Source organism: Rhododendron vialii, chromosome 12a, assembly GCF_030253575.1.
Source record: "Rhododendron vialii isolate Sample 1 chromosome 12a, ASM3025357v1".
NCBI classification, from domain to species: Eukaryota; Viridiplantae; Streptophyta; class Magnoliopsida; order Ericales; family Ericaceae; genus Rhododendron; species Rhododendron vialii.
In genome coordinates this window covers 2,860,208-2,874,638 of record NC_080568.1, presented here as the reverse complement: position 1 = coordinate 2,874,638, position 14,431 = coordinate 2,860,208, and the positions used below count along the sequence as shown (strand labels likewise).

The window sequence follows — 14,431 nt, the reverse complement described above, 5'->3', positions numbered from 1 at the left end:
TGAAGGATTTGGATGGGATTTTGAATGTCGATCCATAAGAGGAAATGTTTTCTCGACAAAGTTTTAAGGTTATTTTATTTTTTATGATATATATGTTGAAGGTATAAGGTCCCGCTCCGCAACGTTAAATAAGTACTTATTTTTTAAGAAAACAATTTCAAATTCAAAAATGATGGGTTTATTAAAATCTAAAAATATGCAATATGGATCTTGTTTGAAAGATCTCATTGAGATCTTTAATACGGTGAAAAAAAATTAAAAAATTATTTTTCATTTGCATTATTTTTGAGTTTGAAAATGTGAAATAAGTACTTATTTTTTAAGAAGGTGTTCTGGAATTGGCTCTAAGTAACAAAGTTGCCCATCTCTCTTTTAGGAGAGTTGGTGGTTAACAATCTAATAATATACTCTCTTTTTTTTTTTGATAAATCGATCATATTAAAACCAACCAACCTCATCAAGAGATTTTTACCAAAGTAATCTTTTTTTTAGAACTATTGGTCGGAATACTCTCATTTTTAAACTATTTTTAAAACTACTCGGTAGAGCCACTTCAACAAGCACTACCCGAGTAGTGGCATTACAATTGGCACTATTTGCCATGTGGCATTCTGCCATGTGTTACGTTGGCTGTATGACGTGGACTAGTGCCACTTGAAGTAGCTCTACCTAATAAGGTAACGCCACTTGAAGTAGCTCTACCTAATCAGGTAATGCCATCGCAAGTGGCTCTACTTAATTAGGTAGCGCCATTTCAACTGGCTCTACCTTATAAAATAACATCCCACCAATCTCATTAATTTGATCACTTGTCTTGTGAGAATATGGGTATGAAACGTGACTAAAAACAACGAAAGTAAAATCGTTTAAAAAAATTGTGAACCACATTTGTAGTGTAAAATATTTCGCTGTTACAACGTGAATAACGGAAACTATTGTATTATGTTTAAGAAAAGATAGATTGACAATAACTACTTTGCTTAAAATTGAAAAAAAAAATGATTGTCCAAAATATGACTAATATATATAGAAAAATGTTAATGCACTTTAGGAATGCCTTAGCGTTTTATTAACTTCACTGGAAAAAATTGTATTTATAATTCATACGATCATTTTCAGCTTTATTAAATTCGTTCATGCTTTTTCACCTTACTCAATTACTTAAGCCTGTTTCAGCCTTATTCAATTACTGCAGTCTTTTTTCACTCTTATTCAAATTCTTCAGCTTTTTTTACCCTGTTCAATGCATTCAGCCTTTTCAGCCTTAATCAATTCCTACAGTTTTTTTCAGCCTTATTCAAATTGTTGAGCTTTTTTCGATTTCATTCAATGGGTTTAGTCTCTTCAATTGCAAACTTTTCGATTCTTTCAGCTTTTTCAGCCATCATCAATTCATACAACCTTTTTCAGCCTTAAAAAATTCGTACAGACTTTTTTAACCATCTTTGTTTTACTTGTCATTTTATATAGCTTTATCCATGTAGACTGCATTAAGCTTTTATACAGTCTTATTAATATACTCCCTCCGTCCCTTATTTATAGTCCGGTATTTCATTTTGAGCTGTCCCTTAATAAGTGTCCATTTTGTAAAGTTAGTGGGTAAAAGTTGGTGAATTGTCTATTTTGTCCCTAAAAGTAGATTCCATTTTAAAAAGTAAGTGAGTAAAAGTGTAATGATGATGGGTAAGTAGGGAAAGTGGAGGAAAAAATTGATGTGAAAGGTATAATGATGATGTCTTTTTAATAAGTTGGAATTACGAAGCAGAACACTTAAAAGGGAACGGAGGGAGTACAACTTTTTATGGTTCCCTACTGGCTCTTGTCTTATTGGATCCTATTGAGGGTATGATCTAGGTATTGGCCAAAGCATTTGTCTATAAATTATCTTTCAACTTCTACATTTCTGTGTAATAATCCTTAGTCGTGAGATAGTTTTATCATATGGCAAATAGAGGAGCAAGTTCTAGGTTTGGATACTTTCCAAGTTCAAGGATTCATATTGGAAAGAAAAAAGAACCAGCCCGAAAGATTATTATGTTAGTCTTCGACAAGAATGGAAATTTAAGGTTGAAGAGCAAAAGGGATTGGTTAATGATTTGCATAACATGAGAGTCAGAATTCCACATTGTCAATCTCTAGAGATGCCAACTGTAGGTGGACAAATTCAAATGGTGCTTTGATCAGCACTAGATTGTAACGGCCTCTCGTGCCTCTTGACCGGAACCCTAATTTATCGTCGGAACCCTTGATCTGCAAAAAGACAAGGGGTGAGCGCACCTTTGCCTCTCGTGGCAAAGGCCCTCCAATGCCTTTGTTAGTATCTCGTACTGATAATAAACCCTAAATATCAATAGGAAATCACGTATGAGTGCAATGTATTGCGTACCTTTCACCTCTAGGTTTACCTTATATTTATAGATTCATGGATGCTTGCTGCCCAAGTATCCATATTGCCCTAGGTTTCCTAACTCGTATAGGAAAACTAGGGTATCTTGGATTCTTGTTCCCTTATCAGTTCATTACTTTAATCCTTGTAGGACTCTTTTCCATAACAAGCCGAACATCTCATTCTTGTTGGGTATCTTTTACAGATCCTACATTCTCGGGATCTCACTCTTTAACGGAATACCACTGTTTCTGGATTTTTCCAGAGTGTTCCCTCTTCTTCAACATCTGATAGGACTTCTCTCCTTGTTCGGCCATCTCATGGCCGAACAGACGGCCTGGACCAGTCACTTCACATGTAACTGGTCCTTTATCAATTATTTGGACCATTGCTTTCTTAGGAGCTCTCCTCCTGTTCGACTTTCTCATTGCCGAACAAACTACTTGAATAGTGGCTTCACATGTCACTGTACTTTTATTTGGTCCAATAACTTTTCATGTTACTGAACCAGGACCCATACAACTTTCCTGGACCAATGACTTCTCATGTCACTGATCCATATTGCCGAATACTATACCATCCCCGATGACTCCCCTTTTACAACGTGTTCGGGCCCTCCTTGGGTCTGTTTGGGAATACCTCCCTACACCAACAACAATTAAGCGAGAATATGAAGCAACCGTGTCCCGAATCAAAGAGGAGAATAATAGAATGCTGATGCGCAGGAGTAGATATTTCATGTTTCAGTTAGCAACAGAGATGGCTGAGGCAAATCAGCGAGAACTAACGGAAAATGAACGTAACAACGCTTTGAATAATGAGAAATATCTATCTGACTATACTATGTCTGATGAGGACATGTAGATCTCCCATTATTGGTTCTGTGTTAGGTATTTGAAGTTATGTATTGGACATGCATTAAGTATGTTAAGTGATTTGTCCTTTCTATGTTAAGTATGAACTATTGATGTATTAATTTATGTCAAGTATGTTAATGTTGTTGTGATTCCATCAATGCAGATAATAAATATCACTTAAATTTAGTTATTTTTGTATCGTCATGAAAAATATAATTTATAACTAATCACTCTCAATGGCTTGATAAGAAAAAATATGAATTAAAAAGTAGTTGCAATAGTTACATCAAGATGATACTGTAACAAAATAAAATCTTCAATAATGACACTAAGATACAATATGAAATGGATGACAGAATTAAAGAAACTTAGAGTTCCAATGGTTGTTGATCTTCCAATGATCCCACATTCATGGTTCTTGATCTTCGTCTGACATCTCGATGTCGGATTGAATATCTTCGTTCATACTAGCCTCCATATAAAAAGGAGCTTCACCCATTAATCCTTCATCTCTTTGTTCATTTGCTAAGAATCGATAGTGATGTCGTTGCAAATGCATTTGCATGCAGTTCACTTCTTCACGAAAATGATGCAAGGCTCTTTGCAACAACTGAGGAGTATCAATTGACATGTCAACTGCTCGACAACATGGAATTGGAATGTTGAAAGTCCGGCAGTCGAATTTTAGAACTTTATATTGTTCAAGTCGGCATTGATACTCACGTTGTATTTCTCTACAGACGATGGGTGTGTATCGCATGTTTGGGTTCAAAGGGTATTCAAAATCGTCATCAAGGTGCCAATGACGACCCGTTGTTTGAAATATATCACGCACTGTGTACCTAATAGCTAGCTATATGCCATATAATGAAAAGATGAAATTGCAAGACTGGTTCTTGTATCTCCTTTCTATACACATAAAATTGAAATAAATTATGTGTCCATATTCGTTGGGAAATTATTGGAATCCAATACTCCTGGAATAGATGCCAAGACGTAGACCACACAATGACATTAATTTCTGATCAATCAATGCAAACCCGTGACTGACTTCACATTTCTGCAAATACACTGTTCAATGGTTTGTTTTCACAGTTGAAATGCATTATTTCAATTACACTATTTTTGTCTTTTTGTCACATTTGAAATGTATTATTCAAAATATTAACCTTTCACTCCACATTGTCATGATTTTGCTACGCATCGTTGTAGGGGGATGAAAACAATTGATGCTTCGGATCAATTGGATTGCAATGGCTAATTCGTGCCTTTTCAAAGGAACCCTAATTCGTCGTCGGAATCCTAATCTGCAAAAATAGACAGGGGGTGAGTGCACCTTTGCCTCTCGTGGCAAAGGCCCTCCGATGGCAAAATTAGTATCACGTACTAATGAAAAGACCCTAATTATCAGTAGGAAATATCGAATAATGCAAAGTATTGCGTACCTTTCACCTCTAGGTTTACCTCATATTTATAGATTTGCGTATGCTTGTTGCCCAAGCATTCCTGTCGCCCTAGGATTCCTTTTTCGTGTAGGAAACCCTGGATATCAAGGATTCTCGTTTTCCTTATCGGTTCATTATCAAAGAGTCCTTTTATGATTCTTTTCCATTAAAAGCCAAACATCTCATTCTCATTGGGTATCTTTCTCAGATCCTATATTCTTGGGATATCATCCACGACTACTCTGGAATCTTCCATAGTATTTCCTCTGCTATTGCTCTTGATTAGAGCTCTTTCCTTGTTTGGCTGTATCGTAGCCGAACAGTCTGCCTGGACCAGCTACTTCACATATCACTTGGTCGAATGTAATCAGAATGTCTCTATCTGCCGAACAGTTAGTTTACACCAACGACTTCTCATGTTATTTAGCCTTTACTTCCATTCAATGCACTGTTCGGCGATCAGCCCTGTCCAATCTTTCACGTGTTCTTATACATCACGTGTTCGGCAACTAGATGTATCTGTTCGGGAACACCTCCCTACAATCGTGTATGTTTGTTTTGCTACTGAAAAATTCTAATTATCACTTGTTAAATATAGTTAACTTTCTCTAATTTATTTCAAAAACCTCATTACAATGTTAACTTCCTTCAATTATGTGATACTGATTTTGTTATTTTAAACAACAATTTAACAATTGAACACTTAAGCGCTACAAAAACTAATAACCATCATAACTTCGCATTACATAGCTCTAACAACAATACTTATCCTCAACTTCCATGAAAGAAAATAAAAATTGAACATTACAAGTTACAGATCCATTTTAGCAATTGAAAAGTCAAACAGATGCATAGTTTTAAACATTACAAGTAACATATTTGCTACTGAAGATGACGCTTCTCCCCTCTTTAAACATTTTCGCTTGTTATGCCCATGTCCACCACATAAGGTACAAGACTATTTGTGTAATGGTTGCGCCTCAAGCCGATCCATCATATCCATCTCATTTCGAAATCGATTTACTTGTGGACGTCCTCAACCCCTAAGATGTTCTTCATCAGGATGAATTATTGGCCCATCGTAGGAAGGCCAATACGGTTTGTCACGCAACGGTACGAACGTTTCAGAGCTATATATGGCTATGTTTGAGTCACGCCTCCAAACATTGCATATGAATCGTGTAGGGTCCATGGCCATTCTGTTACACACTGCAATCACATGTGAGCACAGCATCCTCCATTGTTGCATCCTGTTACAAGTACACATTTGGTCATTGAAGTGTACTGTGTGCCTGTGATTTCCTTTATATGGGCTAGTTGGATTCATTGGAGTTCGCACCTCGTAGATTCCCGTCTCTCTGTCAAACTCAATCACTTCATGCCTTCTTGCTCTCATCCTCCATTCATCGTACTTTTCCGTTGCGAATTTGCTAAATGTTTTACCTGATCCGATCCCCTCCCTTGCTTTAACGACATAGTCGTTGAAATACGTAACACATTTATAGAATGTCGTCCTAATTGTGGCCACTATGGGGAGGTGTCTGGCTTCCTTAAGGACCCCATTAAAGCTCTCAGATAGGTTTGTAGTACGCGATCCATATCGCCTACCCCCATCGTGTGCATAAGACCACTTACGTAGGGGTAGCTCCTCAAGATCCTTATTTACTGCACCGTCGGAAAACCTTTGAAGTTTTTGCAGCTCAATCTTAAACTTTCGAACTTGTATTTCACAAGCTGCTAATTTGACTTGGTCGCCCACAGTTTTATTGTACCTCTGTATGTAGTTTACCCCCAAGTGGCGGGTGCAGTATCTATGGTACGCCATTGGGGGTCTCCATTGTGGAGCACCTTTGAGATATGAAAAAGGCCTGAGTGCCTGTCTGAAATGAGACACAAGTCTTGACATTGAGTAACATAAAACCTTATGCAATCGAGGAACCACCCCAATTTTCCTTGTTCTCCTTCTCGAAGACGGCAAATGCAATAGGGAAGATTTGATTCTCAGCATCCAGACTTACAGCAACAAGCAACGTTCCCTTGTATTTTCCTATCAAAAAAGTACCATCAACACTAATTACTGGGCGACAATGCTTGAATCCTTCAATGGCGAGTCCAAAAGCCCAAAACACAGCATTAAATATAACATGTCTCAGTCTGCCTGTCTCCTTTGTTATGATATGGATTTGAGTACCCGAATTCCTCTCTTTAATAGCTTCCAGGTATTGAGGGAGTTCCGCAAATGATTCTTCCCAGTCACCGTAAATGGCTGCTATAGCCATTTACTTTGCAGCCCATATCTTTGCATACGATGGGTAGTAACCGTCACACTTATCTTTTACCTCTGCTTGAAAAGCCTTGACCTTCGTACTTGGGTCTGCTTCCACGGTTGACATAATCATATTTGCAATGTAGCGAGCGTCAAGCATCTGACGATCTGTGGTGACATTGAAAGCCAAGCAACTGTGGGATCCTGCATATCGCGTAATTTTCCAGACATCCTGATCCGGCTTCCTTATTGCTCGAAGTTGCCACAAGCATGGGTTTTGGTTTGCGCATTTGTAGACCAACAAACGGGTTGTGGACTGTTCTGTCTTTGCCACATAATTCTTGTCCATGCTATGTTTTTTCACTGTATTTTTAACCTTAAGCTTCGAAAAGAACATCTGCAAAAAAAAAAATCGATAAAGGTAAGAGAATGTAATGTTTTTAATGAATACCATATTTTACGTATGGAGTGTATGATGAAATATAAAGTGGGAGAGTTATCTTTAAAAAATACCTGTCCCTCGAAAAGCTCAGACATCCCGTCTCACCCAACGTGACTACTCGTTGGCATTGGTGGACTAGGGTCGACGAGGTTGGTCCATGTGTCTTGTGTCATCATGGTGGATGGCTTTTCGAACATCCCTATTGGGTCTTGTTCGCCTTTGTTGACCTCTAATCCTGCATCAACATCTTCCTCCAAGCTCTGCGAGGCCTCGTCAATGTCTCTAATATGCATCTCAAATGCTTCAATGTCTGTAATGTCATCGTGTACTTCCTCATGTATGATACGTTCCTCGTCAACGTCTTCAAAATTCTCCTCGTTTTGAATGAAAGTGTTGTCATTTCGTCGGTGTTGCGAAATATTTGGCCGCGATTATCGTTGCGACCGATGACTCGAATGATGGTGAACGACACTTTCATTTGCTTGGCTACCTATGGCATCCATTATTGCTGTGAACAAAACGGGGGTGTAGTCGGTGATTTTTTCAGATATATCAAACATAATTCCGATGCTACTATCATCCACGACATCAACTGCCGCGTATTGGTATGTTGCATGAGGATAGCTCATAATTGGGAATAGGTATGTTATTTTCATCACTGTTGCTGGCATACTGCTGCATTCCAGATCATCTCTTGCAATTCGTTAAGAGTTATCCCTCTCACAATTGATAAGGGGATTGTCCTACCACTGACGTAGGACAGGCCGTTTGGTTGTTGGACAACATGCCCACATATGTAAACCAATACGTGCATAGGGTTTGAACCCGCTCATTTTTTATGGAAGAACAAATTTGTAGTTCACGTTGTGTCTAAATTTGCTCTGGAGTTGACATAAATGATTTATAGGGAGTTAGCATTTTGTTCAGTCAATTAACGCCTATCTAAGTAGCTTTATTGAAGACATTGCTCGTGCAGATTGATGGCTGGCAAGATTCGAGTCAAACTGGGCCGGTCCGTGCATGGGGCCCAGTCAAGGTAGCGCCTCTTGAAATGGCTCTTCTTATGTAGCGCCACTTCAAATGGCTCTACCTGTACAACCTGCACAAGATTCCATCGGGACCTCCACCGAATAATGATAGCGCCACTTAAACTGGCTCTACTCGATAAGGATAGCGCCATGTCAAATGGATCTACTTTGGTATAGCCACTTCAAATGGCTCTACCCGTACGGCCTGCAAGATTCCATTGGGACCTCCACCCAATAATGGTAGCGCCACTTAAAATGGCTCCACTCCATAAAGACAGCACCACTTCAAATGGCTCTACTTTGGTAGAGCCATTTGGCTTGGGTAGTCCGGCCAATACGGCCTGACAACATTCATTTGGGAACAAACAGTCTATTCATAGGCCGGTTCGGTCTTAGGGTGGATTGAGCTTTAAAAGTGAAATAGTAATTTATTTTTGTCTTTATACCAATTTTTTTTTTTGCGTTTCTTAGTTTAGCGTCAATTTTTTGTTGATTCGTCTCAGCGAGAGGAATCAAACAAGTATAAAAAATTTAGTTGAAACGAATACTGTAATTTTTTTTTAAAGACAAAAGAATAAGTTCCCAAAAATTATTTTTTTGACTCGCATTTGTCTTTATTCAAAAAATTATGAGTTTTGATTCAAATTTTTTACTTTCTTGATTTCTCTTGTCGAGACGAATCGATAGGTCATAAAAGTTTCACACAAAATTTACAAATGCAAAAATAAAAGAAGTACGTACATGCAGCAGGATTTTGGGAAAAAATGATAATTTAGTGGAGACGGATATCCTCCTACAACAGGTAAAACCAAAGTAGCAGTAAGCACATCCAATCATTACTACTCCTAGTACAAATCGGCAGAATCCAAAAGTTCAAAAACGTTTAAAGGTCCATAGGCCAAAAACTAAAAAATGAAGAAGCAAGGACTCTTATACTAATAGCAGTCCCAAGGACCTACCAGGAAGGTGTGGTTACTACTAATTCAACTTTTGAGGATCTACAGTAAAAAATAATAGGCAGTACTTGCTTTAAGTTGATCTTGGTTTTCAGTTAAAGCCAACTCCAGTTCCACTTTTTCCGTTTCCATTTTCTCTAACTTCTCCATTTCAGCTATCCTAATTATCATTGCTTCAAATTCATCTTTTGAAGGGCTTTCCCCTTCACGGGGACAGCTTCCATAGAGGCTTGAACTTAGGATTGCAGCTCAACTAGCTGGGTCCAAAATGGCTCAAAACAACCAAAAGTCCACAAAAATCAACATCAAAGATCCAATATATGATTTTTTGTAATTCACAAGATGGTAAAAGCTGAAAACTAAACTAAAACATCAAAACAAAAAGAATGAGTCGGGCTGTGACAATGTGGATTGTCGCAGTATGTGTTTTCTATCATTCGGCCTACACTCACTACTTGGCCAAACAAACAGTTTCACGTTTTTTCCAAAATAAAAAACATAAAAACAGTCTACACATTGGCGTACTTGCATATACATGCTTCAACACAGTTTCAACAAAAATGATAGTTTCAACACATAATATTCAATGCATATATCTGCTTCCCATTGTCTCACAAATCAATCCAAAATCAGTGGCACCATTCAAACCCATTGGCTTACTTGCCATTGACCATAACATTGAAAAAGCAATAGTACGCCTCTACTGGAACCATTCAAACCCATTCAATACATAATACCTACTTGCCAAAACAAACAAAGTACCACGCATTACAATAAATCAATACCCATCCATTTCCTGTTTTCGCGTGTCGGATACAGACACACCCATCCATTATATTCAACTAAGTAGATATCACCCGGCGGTACGACTAGATTAAGTCTATTATTCCAAACTTCTATAATTATCCGGTACTTCAAGACCCAATCTAACACACCACTTTGAAGGGTTTTGCCGTGTGGCGGATCTAGAGAGCGACATGGTGGGGGGATGCATTGGCGGAAACCAAATTGGCGCATGACTCGCTCGGGCTGGTGATATTGACAAACAACATAATATATTAGGGGAATAGTAGCCTGCTAGACAGCTCTGCCAGCCCGACAGTATTCTGGTAGAGACTCAAGGAGCTCCTCACTGTATGGGGTCCAAATGACCTGCAAAAATATATGTTCAAAAAATTCATCGAAGCAGTTCAATGCAATCAACATGTTTTGTAAAGAAGGGAGAAAAATGGTCATGAAAACAATTAAAGAGTAAAGGTATTAATTTTTAAGTAGTTCAATGCAATCAACATGTTTTGTAAAGAAGGGAGACAGATGGTCATGAAAATAGTTCAAGAGTAGAGGTATTGAAGCAAACTTGCGTACGTATCTTATCTGGTCTCTGGATGTCAAGGTGGTACCTGTAAGCGCCTGCAAGATGGGTCGGCAAGTCAAGGGAATGAAATGCATCGTCCCACCTGAGAATTGTACAAGTTCAACATAAAGAAAGAACGGAATATCCAACAAAAATAATACAAATGTTAAGTTTTGAACAAAATTAATTTTTTAACTCTTTTGTGCTTAAATTTGAAGTGAAGTTACCATCCAATAAGTGGAGCACCAGCCTTCGGAGCACGCTTCCCTAATCGTCCTGGGGCAAGGTAGGGCAACCGCTCCCAAGCCCAAACCTGCAACAGTATGAAGCAGCCAGTAATCTGTTTTGTGCCAACCTTACAACCATGGCATAGGTTATGGTAGAGATTGGCAAGAGCACCACTGCCCCAACTATACGTCCCAGCTTCATCAAAGTTCTCCAAACGTTCTAGGTTAGCCAAGTGCACATATCCTCCTATGTGGAAGATAAACACACAATCATAGGAAATATGAGGAAAGTTCTTAACGGACTGTACAAAAATTAAAAACAACCACTACATATAAGTATCATGAAGTCATAAAAAACCAAATAATTTGTCCACTTTATTTCATTTGGTTACCTTTCAAATCACATATGGAAGCAAATATAAAAGCCCTACGTTGAACATTTGGAATATTTTCAACAAACGATTGCAAAATACCTGAATGGTCAACAAATATAGTTTCCCCCATAAGCAACAACAAGTAGCCGCGCGCTTGGCGCGTAACAACCTCTGGGTCAGCCCCTTCCTTTACTTGGCCAGTGAACCTATCACTTAACTAGCTGGCCTTGACCTTCATCCCGTTTATGTCCGACTCTTCTGTAGGTTGTTCCCCCAATAGACACTTACACAAATCATGAGGCTTCAAGTTTGTATTTCCAGTCACAGGTTTACCTTCAACTGGAATGCCTAACAATACCTCAACATCTTATAGCATGATTGTGGACTCACCAGGCTGCAAGTGGAACGTGTGTGTCTCAGGCCGCCATCGCTCCAAAAGTGCCGTAATGAGACCCCAATCCATGGACACAAACGGCAATGAACAAAGGCCCTCTCAACGGGCATGCCGTATCAACTTTAAAATAGGGGATGACGGCCATGGCAATGCTCGTATACTTTTCTTGGCACTACGAACTCTGACTTTTTTTGAATCCACAGGCTGCGTGCGCTAAAATAAATTGGTAATTCATGGGTTAGATTGACAAATTTACACTAAAGTTTATGAAGTACGTACATTATCCAAATGTCACTTGCATCAGCTTCCCAAACTTCTCGAGAGCGGTGCTGCTGTTGTAAACGTAGAATCGACCCATCTCTGGGCCCCAAGTCAGGACTACGAAGCTCATTAAGGTTGAGGTCCATAGTATGACCTATATTTTAGATTAATTGTCAATTTCGACATATTATTGCTAAACAATATATAGGCAAATTTACAAAGACTTGAACAAGGGGTTTTGCGCCTACTCAATTTAAGGTGCAAAAAACTTTTCTCAACCATTCATAAAAGGGAAAAGAGAAATGAAAACCGAAAAAGAATAACTTAGGATTGGAACCTATTCCCCAACAAACAAGAACTGAAGGCACAATGTCATCGTGTAATGCACAATACAATGTTGGGAACTTGGGATAGCTTATTTACCCATGAAGAAAGATGTTGGAATAATTAATTGAATAAAAGTCTGACCTACTTATTGAAGAAATCAACGTTTTACCATTTTTCAGGGTATCATTCAGGTATCATACGACTCTTTGACGGCCATTCTGTTCGTAGCCTAACTACACCTATGCACCATTTACAACTTACAATTATTCCTATGCATCATGGACTTAGAAGTAGTTAATCTACTCTACTTATAAAAACGTGAAGCCTCATGGTCAAATTCTAAGTGGATGTTTGAAATTGGGAACATACAGAACGGACATCCAACTTGGAAAAAAAGGGAACTAATATAGCTCAATTGAATCATGGTCAAATTCCAAACGCGATTGTGATGAACAGCCATGTACAGTTTATAAATGTGCAGGAAATATAACAATAAGGCCTTTCTCCCACCTTAGAAAACATACTTCAGATTCATCAGGCTTGCATCTTCAGTTTTAGGAAAACAAGGAGACCATGTTGCCAACTTGCTATCCTTTGTTGTGTCCTTTCCTTCAACTGAATGCGATCTTCATATCGGAGTCTGGTGGAAATAAGTGGCACACCAAGTATCTAACTGGTAACATACCTTCCGGAATGGGAAGGATGTTGAGGATCTCAGATTTAATTGAAGGATCCACCCCTGAGAAAAAGAGTTGGCTTTTCTGGAGATTTGGTTGCAACCCAGAAGAGTGATAAAACTCATTCAAGGTGTCCTTAAGTATCTCAACAGATTGACAGTCAGCTCCAGAAAGCAAGAACAGATCATCAGCAAAGGCCAAATAGGTGATAGACAAGGAAGCACATCTAGGGTGATAAGTGAACTGCCCTTCATTAATTCTCCTTTGGAGAATAGACTATAAACCTTCCATTATCAAAAGAAATAGGTATGGGGAGATAGGATCTCCTTGTCTGAGACCTTTCTCCCTCCAGCTCTCCATTAAGCACAACAGAATACATAGCAGAAGAGATGCAGGTTCTAACCCAACCAAGAAATTGATGAGGAAAGTTCATGGCTGTCATAACCTCGAACAGATAATCCCAATCAACCGAATCATAGGCTTTCATCAGATCAATCTTGATAGCACACTTAACAACACCAGAGTCTCTTTGATAATTTCAAACCAATTCTTGCATCAGTAAAATATTATCAGAGATAGACCGACCTTTGACAAAGGCTGCCTGGGCTTTGTTGATAATGTGGGGGAGGATGGGCTGTACTCTAGATGCCAAGATTTTGGTAATAGCTTTGTAAATCACATTACAACAAGCGATAGGTCTGTATTCTCTCATAGATTGGGGGCAACTGTTTTTAGGAAAAAGAGTGAGCACAGTATTATTCACATCTCTTAACATAACACCAGATTTAAAAAAGTGAAGGATACCTGCAATTACCTCTGAACCAACAACAGGCCAATTCTTTTGGAAAAAACTGGCATTAAAGCCATCCGGACCTGGTGCTTTGTCACCATTGATTGAAAAAATAGCCTTCCTGATCTATTCTGGAGTGATTGGGGCAATAAGAGAGGAATGTAGTGAACTAGGGACAGTATTTGAAAACCTGAGCCTAGTACCAGAGAACCTTTTCTGAGTAAACTTGGAGCCCAACATACCCTTATAGAATCTCAGGACCTCCATTTTGACATCTTGGGGGTCGTCCAATCTTGTACCACTATCATCACAAATGGACAGAATTTTGTTCCTCATTCTATGGCTAGCAATCTTCTTATGAAAGGAACTAGTGTTATTATCACCCAGACTGAGCCATTGAATCCTGGATTTCTGTTTGCTCCACCCTTCCTCAGCTATACCAAGCTCTTTGAACTTCAGTAGGCAGAGTCTTTCATATTTTAGTAAGATAGGATCACTTGGAGAATAAGCACTTCGATTTTGAATATCAGTTAGTTCCACTCTAGCCTCCCAAACTCTTTTCTGTATCACTGTAGAATTCCTTGTTAAGCTGCCTCAAAACCGGCTTCAATCTTCTCAGTTTAGTATACAAGGGAAACATAGGGGAA

The 14,431-nt window shown here is 38.7% G+C and overlaps 1 protein-coding gene across 1 annotated transcript; it reads right to left on the bottom strand.

The window, feature by feature from the left end:
* Window positions 1-10,523: 10,523 nt before the first annotated feature.
* On the bottom strand, window positions 10,524-12,610 carry LOC131310823 (protein MAIN-LIKE 1-like). The gene is made up of 3 exons (XM_058338034.1): window positions 11,435-12,610; window positions 10,962-11,208; window positions 10,524-10,837 (listed from the first exon to the last, which is right to left on the bottom strand). The coding sequence occupies exons 1-3, from the start codon at window positions 11,463-11,465 to the stop codon at window positions 10,699-10,701; spliced, it is 417 nt and encodes a 138-aa protein (XP_058194017.1). The 5' UTR covers window positions 11,466-12,610; the 3' UTR covers window positions 10,524-10,698.
* Window positions 12,611-14,431: the final 1,821 nt, after the last annotated feature.